Source organism: Cryptomeria japonica, chromosome 5, assembly GCF_030272615.1.
Source record: "Cryptomeria japonica chromosome 5, Sugi_1.0, whole genome shotgun sequence".
Lineage (NCBI taxonomy): Eukaryota > Viridiplantae > Streptophyta > Pinopsida > Cupressales > Cupressaceae > Cryptomeria > Cryptomeria japonica.
The window spans coordinates 872,608,415-872,631,692 of record NC_081409.1 but is presented as its reverse complement, the minus strand read 5'-3'; the positions used below and the strand labels follow the sequence as shown (position 1 = coordinate 872,631,692).

The window sequence follows — 23,278 nt, the reverse complement described above, 5'->3', positions numbered from 1 at the left end:
TCATCTCTAATCATCTTGGACATCTTGGTAGCCTTCCTCTTTTCTGTCACTTCTTGGGAATGTCCGACAAGGCTCTCCAAATCAATTACATTGTCGTCGTCCTCAATCACGATCACCCTAGTTAATCTTTCCTTCAACCAATCTGGGATGGCAGATCTTGTCTCTTTAACCTGTATTTCCTTGAGCAATTCTTCTTCTCTGGGAGGAGATGTTACTTCATTATCTTCCCCATCTTCATGCAACTCATTGTCTTGAAGAGATCCACCTGGTGCCTGTCCTTCTTTATCATTCTGTACCTTTGACTCCATAGAATCTTCCACTTCAAGTGTCCTCTTCTCTTGTCGAGAAGATGTGCCGGATGAACGATCTCGGTTGGCCCCTTGCTTCTTCTTGGAAGATTCTTTCTTCTCAGGTCTCTCTTTTCTCTTCGAGCCTCTTGGATGGAGATCGCCTTCACTTGCACTTCGAAGGTTGCCTTGACTTGCATTTCTGGGATTAGGATTACCTTCGCTTACACTAGCTCCACCTTCGGCTGGTTTCTCTTCCAAAGTGAAAGTCATAGCTATGCCCTGTTCTCTCAACTTCTGATGCTGCACATCAACCCATCTGCGAGTACAAGACAAGACTGGAGCCATTCACAAGCATCTAGATCCACAATCTCGGGCTCATTCCAATCTAACCTTACTGATTTGCTTTCTCGATCATAGGATGACTGGAGATGTCTGCCACTGTCCTGAGCTTGGTTGGCCACTCTGTAAATCTTGCATTTCCTGATGAAATCCAAAGGTAATCTGTAATGTATTTTCCTTTTCACTTCAAGATCATCTAAGAGATTTATCATAAAATCTTCTATTTGAAACTCATGCTTAAATTTCCTACCGACTGTCTCCTCTATATATCCATGTGGATCAAAGCTCTCTCTTAAGGCAAAGAATGAAAATGAATACAAAGCTAACTCCTTCTCTGCGTCATCCATGGCTAAAGCATTAGGACATACCTCAACTGAATTGCCTAAGATAATAGGTACAGGAACTCCATTTCCATGTCTGTGTCTGAATGCCTTCGCATAAGCTGCCAACTGTCTCGTTACCTCAAGTAATACTATTCTGTCTGTTGGATATCTCGGCAACATGTGTGGAGGTGAAGGACATCCATGAACTCTGATATAAGTAAACTTCGGAAATTGGATAAACCAAGCACCGTACCTCTTTACTAGTTCCTGTGCATCCTGAGATAATCTGTTGTGAATCCCGCCTTGCAACGTCCTCGTGATGTTCATTGTGAAGGTATCATTAACTAACTTGTAGTTACTTCCTGGCGGATGATGCAAGTGGACATAGGAATCACAAACCCTGACCTCGTCGGGTCCTCTTCCAATCACTCCTCTGTGAGGTAGTTCTGCGTACTCGAAGCTCCTGATCAAGGCATAGATGACGTATGAACTCATGTGGAAGGACTTGGTAGCCTTGAGTCTCCTTAACTGTACGTCCAAGCAATGGCTAATCATTCTAGCCCAATGAATTGTTCCTTTTCCCTGAACTATCACCTGGATAAAGTAGAACATCCACCTCTCAAAGTAGAAGGCTTGAGGAGCTCCCGTGACTCGGTTGAGCCTTGTAATCAAATCTCTGTACTCCTCCTGGAAATCGATCCTATTTGGTGTGTTCGGGATCTTGCTCAGGCAAGGACGACTCTTGAGTAACCAGTTCTTGTTGATGATGCTTAAGCAAGCATCTGGATCATCTTCGTACATGGACCTGGCTCTTTCTATGCTCTTGTAGACCATATCTCTGTGCTCCGGAAGATGGAAAGCCTCACTTATAGCTTCCTCTGAAAGATACGCCAAAGTGTTTCCTTCCTTGGACACGATCGTTCTGGATTGAGGATCATAATGACGAGCACACTCGATCATCAACTCATGGCACTGTACTGCTGGAGGGAAGCCGGCCGCCTTAATGATGCCACTTTCAATTATCCTCCTGGCGACAGGTGATGGCTTGCCAATGTAAGGGACCTCTCGAAACTTCTTCGTACTGAAGTTACCCAAGTTGGTATCTCCAATGTTGCTCCACTTAGACACGATCTTGGTCTCTACTTCTTCGGTCTTTTGATCTTCCTTCATGAGAGCTGGACGACTGGTGGATGCTCCCGCCTTTGGGGTCGCCATACCTACACAACATTTCATAATAAGAAACTAGATTTTGCAATGTATAACATAGATTAGATTAATTTTAGGAAACTTCATGATAAGTCCTTGAGTTATCATTTCCCAAAAAACGATTGAGCTATTGAAATTCAAAATTTCAAAATTCAAAACTTAAGGCTATGACGATCAAAATTCAAAACAAGAGAGAAAGGAAGATTTCGCCATACCTTGCTTGAGAGTTTAACTCTAAAAAGCAAAATGAAGAAAATTGCCTAGGCAAAAATTAATTTGAAGCTTTCCCACGTGATCTCTCTTCAAATGAACGTCCTCTTTAGTAATTCGCCACCTTTGGAAGGGGTCTTCAATGTCTTGATGATAGCAAATTCGCCTCACCTCCAATCAAAGTTCGTATTCCTCTTTGATGATATTCGCACCACTTTGAATAGAAACTCGCACTTCTCCTTTATGAAATTCGCTCCTCTTTGTCCTCTCAAAATCGCATATGAATGAAGGTGAAATGATGATTTGAAAACGAAATTATCACCCTCCCTTTATAGGCGCTTACCCTTACAACTACCTCAAGGCCGACTTTGCAAAATAAGGCAATTTTAAAACAATTTATAAATAAAACCAAAGGCCGACTTTGTAAGAATTTAAATCCAAGCGCTCAAATTCGATTTTTAATTAAATTAATAATTAATTAATTAAATGCCTTTGTTTATTAATTCGATTTTTTAAAAGGGCAAAAATTAATTAATAAATGCTTTGCGCTATTTTTAAATGCTATCTTTAATTAAATTTATCGATTTTTAGCATTTAATAAAATTCAAAAATGTTTTAGCGCCAAAACTTGGAGGGGTGGAAAGATACAAACCATATCGCTCTGGTCCCTGATTGAGGGACAGGAGCGAACTTGCATTTTAGCCTTGATTCTTTGTTTCTTCGATCACCAATCTTCATCATGTGGCAAGCAATGACATTATCCCTTCGTTCCAAGTTTACCTTATTCGTCCTTAACAAGGCATTTTGATGCTTAAATGGTTTTCGCCCTGGTCCCTTGGTGAGGGACAGGAGCGAACTTTATGCTCTAGCCAAAATTCATCATCTTTTAATCTTTGCTTCTTGTTCATTGCCTTCCAAATGATATCTTCGACCCAATATAATCTTGCTTTGACATGATCTTCAAAGGAAAATGAGTGTTTTAATGAAAATCGCCCTGGTCCTTGCCTGAAGGATAGGAGCGATTTAGCTTCTTGGCTCAATTTGATCACCTTTTGACGTTTAACTTCCTCGCATGTCATCTTCTTAAGAACACCTTGACCCTGTGCAACCTTGTACGTCCTTGACTTAGCGTGATTTTTGAAAGAACTGGCCAATATGGTGAATATCGCCCTGGTCCTTGCCTGAAGGACAGGAGCGAACTTTAGTATTCTGGGGTCATCTTTGTTTCCATCGACTTGCAATCACCTTCACAACGTAGAATGAGGTCCTTTGATCCTTATTGAGCACTCGAAACGTGATCAACATCCAAAACTTAAGCCTCCATAGAAATTTCGCTCTGGTCCTTGACTGAGGGACAGGAGCGAACTAGGGCATTTAGTGCAAAATCTTCATCATATTGACTTGCAATTGTCTTCAAGGCGCAAAATGATGTTCCTTACTTCCTTTCAAACACTTGAAATGTGAATGGCAACCCAAATTTGGCCTCATTTGAACATTTTCGCTCTGGCCCCTTGGAGAGGGACAGGAGCGAATTTGGGTATTTGAGTGTAAATCCTTCATCCTTGGTGGTCCTTGCAACTTCGTTTTTCGTCGAGACATCTCAAAACGTCCTTGCCACCCTGTATCCTGACTTGGAGTGATTTAAACTTGAGTGGAAGGCAAGATAACTAACATTTCGCCCTGGTCCCTGGCTGAGGGACAGGAGCGAATTTTCACTTGTAGGTTCCATCACACTTCGCTAACTTCCAAAATTATCTTCAATGGTCTTGTAGTACCCCCTTTCATTCATCTTTGCCTTGGAGTTTGTTCAAACTTGGCGAGAAATTGACCTAAGGCAAAAATCGCTCTGGTCCCTGACTGAGGGACAGGAGCGCCTAGGCCAATTTGAGTCTCCTATTGATGTCTTGTAATCTTCAATTTGTCTTCAACGGGTTCATTTCATCCTCCTTTCTTGCTTCAAAATTAATGTTCACTTGATCTTTGCTCAAATTTTGCCTTATGAGGAATTTCGCTCTGGTCCCTGGGAGAGGGACGGGAGCTACCACTGATTTTCGCCCTGGTCCCTGGCTGAGGGACAGGAGCGATTTAGCTTCAAAGTCATGTTTTCCTCATGTTTGCGCTTTCAACTTATATTCAACTGATGAAACATATCTCCTTGGTTCTCCTCAAATCGCCAAATTGTTTAAATCCTGCAAGGACAAGGCAATGTTTGATTTTGAGCTCCGGTCCTTCATTGAGGGACAAGAGCGATTTTTACTCCTGGCACATTTTTGTCTTTGCGAAATTCTTCAAATTATATTCAATGGAAAGATCATGCCTCCCTTTACCATTTCTACTCTAAAATTCGTTTGGATCCTGCAAGGACAGTAAGATTTTGAGAAACGAGCTCCGGTCCTTCACTGAGGGACAGGAGCGATTTTGCTCCTACAGGCCAAAATATCAAGATTTTGGGAGTTTAATCACTTCACAAGGCAAAAACAAGTCATTTCTAATGCCCGGGATCAATTATCAAAATTTTCAAAATTTGGTCAAAACTACTCAATCGGACGAAAATCAAACACTCATCATCAACACTTAGACAAATTTTCAGAGTGGCACTCAAAATCCCAATTGAAACTAGACCAACTTACTTAGCAACTGGCGAATTCACTTTATTTCCAAAATTGCATCCCTCGGGAGGAAGCTCTCAAATTCAAAATTGGACTGGACTCTGGCTTGAAAACACAGTAACAGAAACCCTAAGGCTTGACCCTGGTCCAGACAACTAACAAACTAAACCAAAACCCTAAAAAGCAAAGCGAAAGGCGAGCAAAAACGAGCAAAAAAAGAGGGGGTCCCCATTTAAATGGGGCGATGTGTGAAATGGTCACAACAGATCCCTATTAACAATGGGATTGGATTATCTCCAATAGTTTAAAATTAGCAAAATTAGCTCTACATGTGTTGGGTAAAACCCAACCCCGTCCAATTTTTTATTATTTACATTTACATATATTATATTAAATATAAATTGTAATAAAAGTAATAAAGTTTAAATAAATTCAAAAATAATAAATTCAAATTAATTTTAAAAATATTGGATTTTGAATAAATTTAAAGATCTTACGTGGAATAAATTTAAAGATATTAAATGTAAAATACATAAATAAAATTAAAAATTAATTAATGCAAGAATATTAAAATTTGAATAAAATTTAAAAATAGTAAAATGGAAATAAATTTTAAAACTAAAATGGGACCTAAATATATAAATATTATAATAGCTTATAAAATTATAATATCATAAATGTTTCTAGGTTAAAAATTAAAAATTAAAGATAAATATTTAAAATTGACACATTATCTTTAGAAATGAAAGCCATTTTTTAAACAAAATGTTGTAAAACCCTGATTTAAGGCTCCAACGATATGTTAAAATTGATAAATGATACCTGTTTAGTAGAGATGGATATGTTTATAAATTTCAAGCTGTAATTGATGGAAACAAGCTTTCTTGATGTAAGGATGACTGAAATTTACAGCTGACAGACCCGGGAAATTGGAAGGTGAAGTTGATGGTAGAGATTAAAGAGATCAAATTCTTATGTCCAGTTAAGGTTGATAGGGAGGAAAAGCATATAAGATTGTCATGATAACAAAATTGATGTGCCAAGGATATTTATAGTGCAATGTAGTTGATGATCAAAACGATGAAGCATTGCTAGACAAATAATAAAAATAGCATGGGTGTTCATGACTACGTGGAATGGCAAAGAAGATAAATGAAAATGACAATAAAGGTAAAATATGCATCCAAGTGAAAGGAGATGAAGCACAAGTCATGGTCCAAGCCCACATATATGAACCTCACCCAAGAAAACAATGTAAGACACTAACTTAAATCCCATTTTTTCAATAAAATTGTTTGTTTTTTCATTCAAACTATATGCATTGAGTGCTTAAGTTTGCATTTAACTGCTTCCTATAAAAGCATGTTTTGTTTTTGAGTTGCTATTTGCTATTATTATTTCTGTCATTTGTTAATGGACATGTGGACTATTTATGCAGGGAAGACTTGGAAATGGATACTTAATGAATCGATATCCTGTAGTGATTTTAGTAATCTTACAGACTCGATCTGTTTTTCATGTCCTATATGTTCACTAGGATAAATGAAGTAGTTTCTAATTTTTATGATTAACTATGTTTAGTTGATAATAAATCAGTTTGCCTAGAGAAATAATATCTAAATTTTTGCCACTTGGGCTGTTACCATGATGACGATGCATTACGTGAAAGATGTAAGGCCAACACTTATTGTAGCTATTTCTTGCTAAATTCATCCGTTTCAATGCAGACATTTCTGGTGTGGCAGCTCATTTTGTCTGTCCTCTTTTTAGGAAGGCGGTACACTGTGAGTCAGCTCTTTGGCTGTTTACTTGTAGCTGCAGGTGTAATCATGGCTGTTTCAAGGTATACTTTTTTCTCCTTGAATCTGTTTCTTCTCAAATTGCGAAATTATGGGTCAAATTTTTAATAGAGTTTTGGTTTGTTAAAACTTAAAATGCTGTATAACCTCTCTTGGTACTGTCTCTGTTCATGCATTGTTGAACTCAATGCCGTATCCAATCTACAATTTGAGTTTTATTAATACATATTTAAATTCTCATTCTAAGATTTTTTCTTTAAACATTGACGATTGTGGATAATGTTGATCTGTATTGGTAAGAAAAGACATTGCACAAGAAGGGTATGTAATATGGAAGGATGTGTATTTTGAAGCACACCTTTGTTTTAAATTTTTTAATAATGGAGCCCTTTTCTGTTTAGGAACTTAGTCCTAAATGTTTTCTATAAAATTATAGAAATGTAGCTCTATTTATTTCCAATGCATTAGACTATTATGTCAAAGTCTCTTGATTTATTAAGAAGGAAAAATGAAAGGGAACCGCAGTTGACATTTTATTTAAAGAATCAGTAAGGGTAGTGTTTTTTTGCAAATTTTGCAATTGTTTACCAAAAGATTACTGAAAGATAAAATATCAAACTTAGAATCAATTAAAACTAGGTCAACACCCTCAGTCCTGCTATAACTTTGATTGGTTATGGTCTGAACCTGCAGGATGTCCAATGATGTCGTTTGCTAATTTTGTGGGTATTTTACAAATATAACTTCACATCACAACATTTTTGTAACTTTTTCAACACTTGTTATGTCATCAATTATATTGTTGCTTCATTTGATTGATTCTTTATATTTACATGGTCTCTCAGGGGCAGATATTATTTTTGCTTTGCAAAAGCTTGTAACAATGTCCTTCATCATTGTTGGTTATGGAGTTTTTGAAAGCACATCGAAACAAAATTTGTATTTTTCCAGTGTTGCATTTGTTGACAAGGTGGCATTTTCCCTGTTTTGCTAGTGGAGCTGGCACAAGTCAATTATTAGAGTAGGCAGGGTTGTTTTGGCCACTCTTGATGATGGCATCATCCTTATTGCAAGCTGGTGCGTCAATTCTGAAGGTGATAATTGTTGACGTACTTTTTATTACTACGTTGAACACAAAATAAAGTTGCCTAACGACCACTTCACTCTCTCTTGATTAAAGTGCGATTGCATGCTAAGATTGCAAGAAGTTCAAACAATTGACTCCAAGGTTCCTTTATGCTACGGACATGACTCAGTTGGCTGATGTGATTGCTGGTAATCCAAGGGGCCTTACGTTTGCATCATTCTTTCACTTCTTTGTTGTGGCTGGAACTCCATCATCGGATATGGCAATTTTGCGATGTTGCTACTTCAAATGGACTAAAATGAACTGAAAGTAAAAGGGAAAGGGTTTAGAAGGATCTAAATCTACTCCTAAGGGTAGTGATAACAATGAATAGTGCTTTGGTGGACAAATTCCAGATAAACCAAGCTCTACTTCGCCAAGATCAACTACAACTCTACAAGAACCGGTGCAATCTTCTGGGGATGCTAGAGGATTTTCAATTCGAGAAAGTACATTTGAATACCCAAAAAACGACGCAATACAAACGACTATCCACAATCGAACTTAGCACAAATTTAGGAGGCTCAAACTAACTTTACATTGCAACTTGCAATCACCAAGATACAAAAAGTATGAACCATGGAAATTCATCAGACACCATTACATTCTCCATTGAAATCAAAGCACTTTACTATTTCTAATCTAAGTGAGGAAGGTGCAACCATGCAAGCTTTGAAAAAATAATTTAAGTGGACACCATCAAAGAACAATGTTTCACTGTTATTATCTCAAAACTTATCGCAACAATTTCATACAAGTCTCCCCCCTTTACAAATGAGGGGGGTCACCCCTTTATATAGGCTTCAAGCCATGATTAAATGCAAAACCCTAATTAGGGTTTCACCCTAGAAGATTCCCCACTCAAGATGCAACAAGGTGGGAATCAACAATAAATGCCCCATAAAGCCCATATACAATTAATTACAATCCTTCCAAAAATGGCACCCATTAAGCATTAATTAACCATTACATTCAAAAGGTGCCCGCTATGCAATGAATGTATCCTCATGCAAAAATCGCCCATGATGCCATAAATGCACCATCATCTCCTGAACGTGACGGCTGCATGCAGAAGGAATCTGCCATAATGCCATAAATGTGACAGCTACATGCAAAGAGATGCTTCATTAATTCAGCGTGCGTTGACTCGGCTGCCACTTGGAGAGAAAACCTTGGAGAGAGAAAACTTCAGGAGAGAAGAATTTGATCCATGAAGATTTTTCTTGAAGTTTCTCGAACTTTCCTTGCTCTAGAGGAGATTTTTTATGTTTTTCCACCATCTCCTATTTTTTAGGAATTTTCCACAAATTAGGGTTCCACGGTCTAGGAGAGAGAAAATTCCCTCACGACTCCAAGTCTACCATCATTTTCAAATTCGGATGATTCTTGATGCCCAAGAATGGATTTTTCAAATTTTTTCTTCCTTACTTTAGAAATTGTTTTTTCCACCTTCAATTCATCCCGGCGTGGAATTCATGTTGTGAAGGAATTCTCCTTTGGAAAGAATTTGTTCCTTACCCCTGAGGAAGGAAATTCTTCATGCCTTAGCCAATTTTCATGATTTCCAAGAACTATGTCTTGAAGGAAGAAATTTCAAACACTTGGTCAATTTTTCACCTTTCTTGGAATTCTGTCCTGAAGGAAGGAATTTCCGACACTTAGCCAAATTTTCACCTTTCCTGGAATTTCTTCTTCTTGGGCGCAATTCTTCCTTGAGGAAGGAATTCTTTTTTGCTCTTTGAATTCATCATGTTTGCAGGGAGCTTTTCGACCAATTTTCACATATCCTATTTTTTAGGAAATTTCCTAAAATTTAGGACCTGAGTCTAGGAGATAGAGAATTATCTCACGAGTCCAAATCTGCAAAACTTTCTGGATTCTGATAAGATTTGGTGTTTGAAAATGGAAATTTCAAAAAATTTCTCGAGGGGATTTTTTTCGCTTTTCATTCCTCCTTGACCCTTTGACTTTCGTGCCTTATAATATAAATTTTCAATTTTCAAGCTTAAGCATGGAATTCACCATGTCTTGGAATTTGATCATTTTCCATGCCTCCAAGCACCCCTCAATTTGGCGCTTTCCATTAGTCTAGGGCGCCATTTCCATGTGCAGAGGAATTCACACTTTGTTTGGAATCTTCCATCACTTCCTTGTTTTGGCGCCTTTACCATGTCTTGGGCAGAATTTCACTGTGGAGGAGGGATTTCATCAAATGCTGAATCCTCCATGACCCCTCCATTTTGGCGCCCTGCTGAGTGCTTGGGTGGAATTTCACAGTGGAGGAGGAATTTCATCAAATGCTGAATCCTCCATGACCCCTCCATTTTGGTGCCCTGTTGAGTGTTTGGGCGGAATTTCACTGTGGAGGAGGAATTTCATCAAATGCTGAATCCTCCATAACCCCTCCATTTTGGCGCCCTGCTGGGTGTTTGGGCGGAATTTCACTGTGGACGAGGAATGTCATCAAATGTTGAATCCTCCACGACCCCTCCATTTTGACGCCCTGCTGAATGCTTGGGCGGATTTTGGCCATGAAGGAGGAATTTGATGTTTTCTACCAATTCAGGACATGTATATATATGAAATATAACATTTAAGTATAAGTTTTTCATTTCTTATACTTCAAGTTATATTTCATATGTATTGTTAGGATTTTTGAGAGTGGTTTCAGGTCCCTAGGAATCATAACGCAAATTCTGGATTTTGGAAGATCTTTCAAATTTTCAAGCAGTCAAATTTCAGGGCATTTTCGGATCAGGATGACATTGGTGGATTGATGTGAATTTCCAGATTTGGATGATTTTGCATGCTTTCCTCTTCTGGAATAGGAGTTCCAAACTTAACCATTTTTTGATCCAACTTGTCTGCCTTCTGACTCTTCCGGATTTAGAAATGATCTTTAGGAGTGTTCAGTCTTCAGTGTCTTCAGGGATGTTTAGTTTTCAGTGTTTTCCTATGAGGAACTTGCCAAAAATAGATTCTCCCAAATAGTAAGTGTTTCAAAATGTCAAGGTTTGGGCAAAATAGGTTAGGAAGCACTTACGAAAAATATAAACTTACCAAAAATAGAAATTACTAAAAATAGTAAGTTTGATTTTTGGCAAAATTAGACCAATCCGGGAGGCAGTGAAACTTACTAAAAATAGTAAGTGCTCAGAATTTGCTCAAATTTTACTGGGAGGTTCCTTGAAGGGTTCCGATTCCATTTCTAAGTTCAGTTTTTCCAAAACCCTAAAAGAAACCCCTAAAATCTAGGACTGAAGGCAGAAACCCTAAAATCAACAAAACAGGCCCTAGACTTCATCAAATTCACCCAAACGAAAAAGACTTAACCAATATGACCCCCAAACACTCGCAAACTTAGAGAGAGACTGACGAGACTGCTGCGAAAAGACCCAAAAAGAAAAGCCAAAAGACCGGAAGGGCCTAAAAAGTAGGGTGTCTTCATTTGCAATGGGGTGATGTGTGAAAACGTCACAACATCTAGCTCCCACCTGAATAAATGTTCCCGAACATTTCAAAGACAAAATCCAATCCACGACTGAAGTGTTGAAAAACACTTTAGGGTAAAACGCAGATCAAAGCACGTTCACCTGATTATTTATAACTTTTTTCAACACTTATTATGTCATCAATAATATTGTTGCTTCATTTGATTGATTCTTTATATTTACATGTGCTCTCAGGGGCAGATATTATTTTTTCTTTGCAAAAGCTTGTAACAATGTCCTTCATCATTGTTGGTTATGGAGTTTTTGAAAGCACATCGAAACAAAATTTGTATTTTTCCAGTGTTGCATTTGTTGACAAGGTGGCATTTTCCCTGTTTTGCTAGTGGAGCTGGCACAAGTCAATTATTAGAGCAGGCAGGGTTGTTTTGGCCACTTTTGATGATGGTATCATCCTTATTTCAAGCTGGTGCGTCAATTCTGAAGGTGATAATGTCCTTTAATTGTTTGTGTTAAATTTGTGAGGAATGATGGAAAACAGTATAACTTTTTATTTTTCCTGCAGGAATCCGTTTTCATCGATTCAGCCAAACATCTAAAGGTATGTTTGGTGGTCTCTTAGTAACATATACATCTTAGCATCACCATGCTTTGTTCTTTGAGATATTTGTTGAGCATACAACATAGAAGTTCTGTTAAAAAGAATTGCTGCATTCTATTTCATTCTCATTTGATATACATCATCATGGTATAATCTTTTTGCATGCAGATATTAGAATCATGGCATGTCCATAATTGTGTTCAAACTTACTCAAAAAGTCATACAATATCTCTGGTTGGATAATAATAGTCTTTCTTATGCAGGCAGAATCAATTGATATTTTTGTTGTAAATTCATTTGGATCAGGCTTCCAGGTAGGGACTATTGATTATAGATTTACGTTTATGTTTAGCTTTAAAATAATCTGTATGCAGCTGATTTCTCTAAATGATGGTAGCATAGAATGCATGACATAATTGCAGATTGCTTAGAATATGATAAAAAAAAATTGCAATCCTGGTATGTTTTCTTGGTTCTTTGTAAAGCTAGTCTCCATAGATTAGAAGTTCTCAAAAATAAGAGTTGCAATTCTTCTGAACTATATGTTAATTATTGCAGGCTTTATTTGTATTCTTACTACTACCCTTTCTCTCGAAGTTGAAAGGAATTCCATTTAGTCAGCTGCCAAGCTACTTAAAAGACGGAGCAGCTTGCTTTGTAAATATGGGGTCCATCTCTAAGAGTGAGTCATTCATCTTTTTAACTTTTTGTTCCAACTTATTTAGTTATTAAGATGCAACTCATAGTTTCTAATAGTTTCAAACTACAAGATTACAGAAAAAATCAAGTTAACACAGTACGTTATTATTGTTTTTGTTGAATCCTTATGTTTCTTTGATACATAAACAGAATATACAAAACAACCATTTATATTATCAAACACCTATTTTGTTTTTATTTGGCTATTTGCAATTAAAATATTATCTAAGTTGCTGAGTTGGAATTGGGTATGGGTATGTGGGCGCGCACTGGCGCAGTATGCTGGTATGGCATTTTTTGGGGGTTACAAGTATGATTTGGATACATCTGTACAAAAATCATAAATATATACATAATTTAATCTAAAAATAGAAATTTAGCTCATTAATATATATTATTAACTTAAAAATATTATACAAGATCTAAAATATTGTATTAATTTATTAAATTATAAATATTGAAATTAAAATTATTAAAATTCAATAATATTTATGTCCCAAACCTCTTCATTTCGTTATGCTAATTATCCATGGTATATGACTGTTAGCTATGCTTTATACGCTAGGGTTCCATAATGAATAAAACAAGGATAAATATGGTCAGATGAATAAAATGGCTATCTGTTATATAATGTTGGTGGCACGTAGAGTTGTGATTGCCATTCTCATTGCTGTTAAAATATGTAGCTATTGTGTGGCTAAACAGCCTGCTGAAGTTGGGATTTTCCCTGGTGAAGGAGAGGAATAGTCATAAACTGCCTAAAATGGAAAACCACTTTTGTTTACAAGGTACATTCACCCATACGATACCAAAGCACAATCACGGCTTTGCAAGTCTCAAGCAAATCCATGATTAGAGTGCTGTTCTGTGTAATGTTCCCTTTTGAGATTTACCATAATTTAGACCTGAGGCGACAATTCCAATTAAGGTGAGAATTGTAATACATTTATAAAATATAATATTATACATCCTGAAGATATTTCATTATAATATTTATTTTAAAATTCTAAGACTATTTTGGAAGATAGAACTTATCTTCAATGCGATCAACTTTCCTCTTTGAGCTGCTCTACAAATCTGGTATAGGTCTGCAACAATACTTAAATTTGTTATACTCGCGTCATAAATCTGCCATAGTTCCCCTTCCAAAATCTGCTATGAACTTCTCACATTCTTCTCGATAAATCTGAAATAATTCTCACACAAGTCTGCTATAAAGAGATTACAATCTCTTTAATATGAGCTCCTTGAATCAATTCTAGTACTGATCACAAGTCTGCAACACTGTAAATCTGCTACTTCTTATTATCTGATTACGACTTCTTCATGATGAGATCATAATCACTTCTGCAATCAACCCTTTATCTTCTTCTCGTCGAGTCTGAAAATGATTTTCATACAATTCCTTTCTCCAATATGGTGTATGTATCTATTTGTTCTTCTTTGATTCACACATCCTCCCTTGGATGCTTTGATTCCTTTCCTTTATATCTCTCAATGTAAGGGAGAGGTCACACCTCTTCATCATGTATGCTCTTTGGCAAGAGACACACCCTTTGAAAGAGTGCAACTCTTTGTAATGTCCCTACTTTGAAATATAATTTAATAATAAATTAAAATACAAAAGAATAAATATAAAAATTAAAATTAAAATATAAAAGAAAATAATTATATATAATTAATATTTGATTAAAGTTAATGAAAGGTCAAAAGGCATGAAATGATAAGTTGCGACTCCCTCAAACGTGAGATATAAAAGGGAGAAGAGAAACTCATTTGAGGGGGGGAGAATTTGAAAAATGAGAAGTGCAGATCTGATTATGAAAGGTTGTGTCCCTTTCAAAGGGCAGAAATAATGAAGAGTTGCACTCTTTCAAAACTTGCTAATGGTGAAAGGGCGTGTCTCTTGCCGAAGGGCAAGCATGATGAAGAGGTGTGACCTCTCCCTCACATTGAGAGATATAAAGAAAAGGAATCAAAACATCCAATCACATCACCATGGATTGATAAGATCAGAACTGTTATTAAGTTACAGACAGTAACATCTTTGTTCTTGATGTTATGCATGAGGATGAGCTGAGTATGTATGCTTAATATATGAAACCTAATAATGTTCTTATGCATAATTAATAGTAATATTAATATGGACTGCAATATGTATGACAATCATACTTAATTTCATATATATTCATAATACATAAGAAATTAGTATACTTATAGTTAAATCATGTTATTACTGTCAGTATTTAAGAAGATGGGAATAAGATGTTCCAAAGAGGAGCAGCCTAAATCCAAGCAATAGGTTAAGTCCCAAGATAGGTAAGGGCTTGGATCTGTAAACTTTGAGGGAACCTATTGCATTTGGTCTCTAAGTGCTTTGGTAACATACATAGACCCTTCTCCCTTAAAACCGAAGTAGTAGCAGGGTCTGATATCTATATTGAAAACTATGAATAATGAAATTAATCATCTAATTAGGAAATAAATAAGAACTTGTTAATAACTAATTGAAGAATATCAATCAATTTTAGTTTATTGAAATAGATCAAGTAGGAGACATTACACTCTTCATTATTTCTGCCCTTTGAAAGGGACACAACCTTTCACAATCAGATCTGCACTTATTTAAATCAGATCTGCACTTCTGATTCCCCAAATTTTCCCCTCTCGAATGGGGTTCTCTTCTTCCTTTTATATCTTGTGTGAGTGAGTCACAACTTTTCATTCCATGTCTTTTGACCATTCACTAAATTAAAATTTAATTATATTTAATTATATTCTTTTACATTTTAATTTTATTTTAATTTTTTATTCTTTTGAATTTTAATTTTGTTATTATTATTTATCATTAAATTCTATTCCAAAGTGGGGACATTACATTCTCACTGCTGTTAACATTGTGACAGCTGCTCTCTATTGGGAGAATTGTGAGTGAAAAGTGAGAAAACATCTGCCTCCTGCCTAGAATTTCTCTTGCTCCTGGAATTGTCATTGAAACATCATGAACGTGCCATGTCCATCCTGAAATTACTTGGTTATATGTTATATTATCAGATTTCCACAATCCATGCTAATGAAATTTAGTTGCTTCTGGACTTGATTGTGTGACTTTTTAACGTTTCGGATCACACTCTGTGATCCATCATTAGAATGTTTAGAGAATGCCACGAGGACATATTGTGCCATTCTGTAAACATCCTAATCATGGATCACAGAGTGTGATCCGAAACGTTAAAAAGTCACACAATCAAATCCAGAAGCAACTAAATTTCATTGGTTATATGTGTTGACAATTCCTCATGATTCCAACACCAAAAAAATTGGACCCTGCCCGATTCCACAGTTGATTCATACTTAAATGCGATTCCAGGAGAAGGACACTCAAGAAGCATAGGTTTTCTGTCTATTCAGTAACATAAAGATTATACCATAGGCCTAAAGATTTGGTATTGAGAGCAAAAGTAATCTTCTTGTGTGTATTGTCTTTTGTCATCGAGATGTTTTCTTTCTCAAAAATGGCATTATTTGGAATATTGGGATAGACACAAAATTATCTTTTCATGGTTACCTATGAAGGAGCTTGCAAGTCCTTGCAATTTGTCCTTGTTGATTTGAAGGATCAATGTCCATGCAATGTTGAATGGCCATGAAACCAAAATGCCCCTTCAAAATCTGTTTTATGACTAGAATCAACATGCTTGTGTGAAATGTGTTCTATATTTTCACACTCGATATAACTACTTTTCGAAGATCTCACTACTCTATAACAGAAAGAGACGACAGCTGACTAGAAATGTTTCAAAACATTTTAACTTATCAAACAATGTTTTTTTAAAGCTAAAACAATGAGATGGTTTATAAAATTGAGACTATCAAAAGACATGAATGCTGAAATTAAAAACAGATTTTAGTAGACACGATAGCAAATGAGGAACCTCTTGCCAAAATGAGGAGCTCACTGTCCAAGATGCTTGTGCATGAAGTTTTCGAGTGGCAATATTTGATGAGGTATGAGAGTGAGCCAAGGTGGGGATTGAGCTAAGGGAGATAAGTGATTTTTTGTGTGCATCATTTTGTAACATTTAGTAGAGAAAATGGGATCTACCAACCGCATGGGCATCCACAGTGTGCACTAGTGTTTGTTAGTTGTGCTAGGGTCCAACCCTTGCACCAAGGTCCTAAGGACATTCCAACATCAAGTAGATGTGTAGTTGTCTAGGTGTGCTAGTGTCATACAAGTAGGATTTTTTGTGAAAATTTTAGAATAGATTATTGACATAGTTGATGTAGAAGTGAAAGTTTTAATGTAGAAATAGAGTTGTGATGTAGATCATTGTTTGAATGCTGCAAATATCACCAAAGATGTGTGAGAGGCCAAGGAATGGGATCTCTCTTTTGTAAGGTTGAGAAGTAGGGTTGAGAAGTAGACTTTTCACAAGCAGGGGTTATGCATCTATGGCACGTGGACCTCTACTAGGTATAACACATGCCTAGGATGCCATATAGTGATAAGCTGCCCATGGAACAATGGAGAGATAGGGATGTTGATGCATCGATATTTTTTATTCCCATATGTGAGATGACTATGACCTTAGAGGATGTATATCAAATCCTACACCTGCTAGCTCAGGGTCGACATGTGGTGGTTGTAAAGTAGAGGTTAGTAGATTATGCATGGACATCACAACCATATACTCTCAGTTGAGTCATCCTGTAGTATTGTAAAATGATGCTTCAGTAGCTTGAATGTTTTAGACCTAACTCTTCCAATTGTTTTTCCAAGGACTGAATCTCTCTTTAAACCTCATCAACAACAAACTTAGTATGTAAACCCTTCAGCTTGTCCTTGGTCACAAACTTTCAGCTATTTCTCAGATAAATGTGCCTTGGCATTTGCATAGTGGTGCTAAAAAATCAAATTGAAACTTTGATACTGCTTGCTATGTTTCAAGAAGAACCATGGAAAAGCTATTTGCAGAAATAGAAGATTTCAATGCAAATAAGTGCTCTCCTAGGATGGATTCACACATTCAGATCCGATTATAAACACAAAGAAGCTAATGGTGACTTTCTAGATCAGATTTATTTCAAAATCAGAATTAGATGCAAAGATTTGGACTTTTCCAAGGTAGAAGAAAACCATAAGACACTGAAGGGAACTCCAAAAGACATTAAGTAATCATTACTTAAAACACATACATCTTTTTAACTAATATACAGACCATGGGCCTCAGGGTAAAATAAGTCATAACACTAAGCACTATGATCGACGAGGTACCTAACAGAAAATTGTTGAAGGTAGCATTGGTGTCCCATTTTGGAATCCACTTTTCTCGTGATTGTTGTCTCTAATAGTGTTTCACTCTATTGTGCCATTTTCAAATTGACATTGGTTCCTGTTGTTTAAGCAAACTAACATTAGTGAGTCTTTGATTAGGAATTTATTTTTGTACTGTATTTGGTCAAGCTGGCCTTGCATTTGTTTAGTTTGGGTGGAGATGTTGCCAACTTCTTCCTTTTTTAGTCAATTTTCTGTCTCATGTGTTCTATAATTTTTGCAAATTTGTACATGGCATGTCCTATTATCTAGTTTCTTGTTCCCAAACAGCATGTGCTTGGAAATTAGGATGCATTAGCCACACTCTTTCAACCTGGAATTGGGAATTGGTCTCACTGTTTTAGAGCTCGCAATCAATGTTTAGCATTATGGGCCAATGGTCCAATAGTGTTCAATCCATAGCTTGTGCGTGTATAGCCTCAGTGGATGCAAATCACTAGCTAGAGAAGAGTATTCTATATAGCCTTTTCTTGTATATGCTAGATTCCTTGTCTATGATCTGTCCAAATGTATAAACCTTTTTTGAATGCATATCCATAGTTTTTGTATCAGTATTCAAGCTCATTAATGCATCTATAATGTGGGGATTGCGTTCTTTTCTATCCTTTTGTTTCTCTGGAGCCTTTATAGTGTTGAAATCTCTCATAAGAATGAGAAGGTTGTGGATTCCTGCAACTCTTATCGTAGACAAGCTACTTGTCATGGTTCTTTCTTATAGGATGTCCATGTCTATCTGACTTTCCTTCAGAATGCTTCTTAGTAGATGATGTTTGTTGGGCATCCCTATACCCCTAATGTTTCAGGAAAACATTCCTCATTATCTGGGGAAAACATTGGTGGTGTGCTCCTTCACAATCTCTTCCAGATTTGGGAGTAAGTTTTCAGATTTTCAGGATGTTTTTTCAAGGATTTCACTTGTAGCTGCTGTTTCAGGGTTCTATTTTGTGGTCAGTTTCCCTCTTCACTGCTTATTATTCCCTGGACCTTTATTTTCCTAAATTTTAACATTTCTAGGCATCAGATTTGTCCTTTGCTGACTGTGGAGATGTACATGCCAACTCTTGTGAGTAGTTTATATGGAGTTAGCAACAAAATTAATGTTGACGAGCAATTGGGATTCTGCTGTTTATGACTTTTAATACTGCTGATATGTGTTTCGATCCGTTGCGATGTCCTCAAAGATTTTGTCAGTAGCGCATCAAACGAGTTTGATACTATGATCTGGATCGACTGTGTTATAGACTCTTTTCCCTTTTTATCATGTGCCTTCATAATTTATTTTCAGGTTTGTTCTGCCAATACCTTTGCTGTTGGTTCTACTAAGGTGATTGCGCTTGTTATCCAGATCCTTTTGTTTATTTACTTGGTTTATATAAGGGTGATTGAGCAACAAAATTAATGGGCACAATCTATTGTGATTCTGTAATAGACTGCCAAAATGTGTTTTGATATGTTGCCATGTCCTTTAAAGACTTTGTCAGTAGTGCATCAAATGAGTTTGATACTATGATCTGGATTAACTGTGCTATAGACTCTTTTCCTTTCATAACATATGCCTTTTAGAATTTATTATCAGGTTTTTTCTGCCTTTATCTTTGCTGTTGGTTCTGTTAGAAGTTGTCATTGATGTCACAAGTGAAGTTGAAGTCATTAATGTGAAAGGAACTTGTTGATAGAAATGTTGTGATTGATGTCAAAGGCATATAGATGATCACCAATAATTGTCATTGATGTCAAAGGTTTATGAACACAATTGATAATGGCACTAATTGCAGTCCAAAGGCTAATCCAAATCAGTTTTAGATCTCATTCAAGGCAAGTTTATTAATGTCATATTGGCATGCCATTTAATGTATGCAAGATGGCCGACCACCTTTTGTTTTGCATATAATCACCCAAGTTAAATAATATAATTGACCAAGTTACTAAAGTGATATGAAGTTAGAGTAATCTAATTAATGGAGCGGCTGTTAACTGCAAAATGCAGTAAATATAATCGCTCAAGTTACTTCAGCGATATGAAGGAGTAGTAATCTAATTAATGGAGTAGCTGTTAACTTTAAAGGCAGTGACAAGTGTGGAAAGTCAAGAACTCTGAGGGAGGTCTGGTAGAGGGAGTAGGATGTCTTCAAAATCCAAAATAGAGCACTCCTGCTCAAGATGATAGCAGGAAGGGAGATGTTAGTAATGGGACCTCTGATCCTAAATTTTCTTGTTCCCTAAGAGGTGGTGAGAACTCGGAGGGAAGGCACCATGGTAAGTGTTGATGTGTGTTTTATGCACATAACATTTCAGAATAAAATACCAGAGTAATTTACCCTCTCTTGAACAAAATCACCTCAGATGCTAAGGGTAAGATCAACTAAAATGATTCCAAGGTTTCTACATGTCAGGTCTTGATGAGTGGGTAACTCAATAGTCGATGTGAATTGTTGTGTTCACTTGGGGACTTACACAAATGTTAGGATTATCTTCTTTGATCATGAAACATACGGAATAGGTATGCTGACAACTTAAGATTTAGCAATGTAGTTTTGGACTTAATTCTTACTAAAAAACTGGGCAAAACAAATAGGGTTCAAGAAATCTATTCTAAGCCTAAGAATGTAGGAAATGATGAACAAGTTTAGTGGAATCAAACTAGGCAAGGTCTCACAAACAGGTATTGACACAAGCTTAGTGCAATCGTCTAAGGTATACTCAAGGATTTTCGGACTATCACCATCAAACGTTGACACCATCCAAGTTGATGCTTGTCAAGGGACACATAATAGTTGAAGTTAAGCTTACTCAAATTTCCAGTCGACCACACAAGGCACACTTACCAGTGGCAAGAGGCTAGTGGTATGGATTAAGATTTCCACACAAATATATTCAACAAATCTTTCACTCAATGTAACAAACATGAAAACAAATTTTAATCTAACTTGGAGGAATTGAGAGCCATGAATGCAAAGACAATATTTGAAGAGCAAAATCACCAATAATTGAACAATGATTTAGATTCAAATAGCTCCAGCATATACCAACAATTCTACAAAAACTCTCCCCAACAAAGAGACCAAATCATCTATTAGATTCTTCTTCATAGAGTCCAACTGACAAAAATACGTAAGTTTCATCTTGTCTCTTAATTTGGCTAAGTGTAAACCACTAGCATCACTAACATCAACACCCAATAACTCCTCAATTGAGGCAAGGATCTCTAACTGAATGCCCTAAATCAATCCTTCCATCTCTGTACAACTCAACTGGGCGTTCTCATAAGTTGATTTCTTCATGGCCAATGAACAATACCAACCATGGAAATTGTACCTGTCTCCACTGTGCACAATGCTCTCGCTGATCAACGTGGACTTGGGAATCTTCTTCAAAGTTTTGAGGCGTGGAATAGTCTTCTCCTGAATAGGCTGGAATTCTTCCCAAACTCCCTCCAATTACTGGATTCTAAACATGAGACTTGTTGTCCTATCATATGCTTGGACAAACTGAGTAAGGAAATCATCCGCTTGTTTTCTTGCACTCTCAATCCACTTCTCCACCTCCGAGAGCGTATCTCTCGCTGCCTCATAGTGTGAATGTAGTCCATAATCAACCGCAATAGGGGAAATAAGGGTGGGATTCTCACGCCTTATCCCCGCAATATACTCTCTAAGTTTGATATTATCTTCTCTGTACTTCTCCTTCTCCTTCTCCTCAATTTCTCTATCTAACCTTGCGCTGATCGCCTTGAGGTTATCACCAACCTCCTGAAACTCTTGCTCTCTTGTAGTACAGCCAAGGGCAACTAGTAATCTGGAAATCCATAGGAGTAGCAATGTCCACTGTCACACCTCCAATAGGAACAACCACTTGCGCAATCCGTATTCCCGTCTCATCTCTAGCTATTTGCGACAAAATCTCAGTTCTCTTGGGTTCCTTCTCCTTATTGCTCCTAGCTAGGTAGTCATCAATGTTATCAATAGGCTGTACCTCTATCATTTTTTTACCTTTTTCCATACTTTTCATCAACCAATTTGGAATAATGGATATCTCCATACCATCATCGAAACACATATCTCGATCAAGTCCTCTCAATGCCAAGATAACATCATCATCATCATCATCATCATCATCATCATCAGGATTACTCTTGGTCAAATCATATATCTCATTCCTCAAACTAACCTCCAAGAGGACAGTAGGGGATCCCGATTGATCATCATTCTCATTTGGTGGAGTAGATGTCGCTGTGGCATGTAACTCTTGAATATTCTCTGGTAGTATCATTGTGTTGGAACATTGTTGGGTCTCCTTATTCTGTTCTGTTATTTCAATTTCCTTAATTGATGAGATACTGAGAGGGGGTGAAGGAATGATAGTCTTTTGTTTCTTCCTTGACCTCCTCAATCTTCTTCCCTCTGGCCTTGACTCCTCTTGGCTTGTTTTTCCTTCTCTTGGGAGCTTGACTCTCTTCATCTGCATGAATCCGACATCACTGATAGTCCTCCGATCATCTTCGGAAGTAGATTCTTTCGGCTTCATCTTTTCATAAGTGAAGGAAACACCCATATTAACTAACTTATTCATCTGAATATCTACCCATGTACGGGAGAAAATCAAGACCTCTCTCATCAATACATTCAGACCAACCTCTTCTGATTCTGACCAATTAGGCAATAAGATTGCCTTCTTCATTTCATTTTCATACTGTGGATGCTTATGATCCCTGTCATCTAACACCTGATCAGGAATGAGAAAAAGTCCACACTTCCTCATGAATTCCACTGACATTCTGGACCACATTCGTCTCTTCACTGCCTACTTGTCCATCAGGTTGGCCCAATAATCTTCTATGTCTACCTTGTGGATGAACTTCTCTCCCCTGGTCCTTCCAACTTTCTTATCTGGATCAAATCTTTCTCTTTTCTTGAAGGTTGCAAATCGATAGAATGCAAGCTCCTCACTCGCAGTGCTGGCGGCTAAAGTAGACTGGCAAACCTCCAACGTCTTCCCAACTGAAATAGGGAATGTCATGCCTATCCTATGCTTCTCTCTATGAATGGAATCAAACTCTAGAAGTTGTCTCATCACTTCCAACAAGATCATTATGTCGGAAGGATACCTAGGAAGCCTGTAGGGTTTGGATTGAAACCCATGAATCCTAAGGTACGTGAAAGTGGGAAACTGAATATACCACGATCCATATTTCTCTATTAACTCTGTTGCCTCCTTGGACAACCTCCTGTGGATTCCGCCTTGCAGCATCCGCGTGATGTACATTGTGAATACGTCATTCACTCTCTTATA

At 37.1% G+C, this 23,278-nt stretch overlaps 1 protein-coding gene across 1 annotated transcript in view; it reads left to right on the top strand.

The window, feature by feature from the left end:
- Positions 1–23,278, top strand: part of LOC131037851 (protein CLT2, chloroplastic) — an 86,127-nt gene that overhangs the window by 46,361 nt on the left and 16,488 nt on the right. Inside the window, exons 4-8 of the mRNA XM_057970082.2 lie at positions 6,705–6,820; positions 11,738–11,837; positions 11,917–11,952; positions 12,216–12,266; positions 12,511–12,634. Of these exons, the coding sequence (XP_057826065.2) occupies positions 6,705–6,820; positions 11,738–11,837; positions 11,917–11,952; positions 12,216–12,266; positions 12,511–12,634 (427 nt within the window). The remainder of the gene's footprint in view (positions 1–6,704; positions 6,821–11,737; positions 11,838–11,916; positions 11,953–12,215; positions 12,267–12,510; positions 12,635–23,278) is intronic.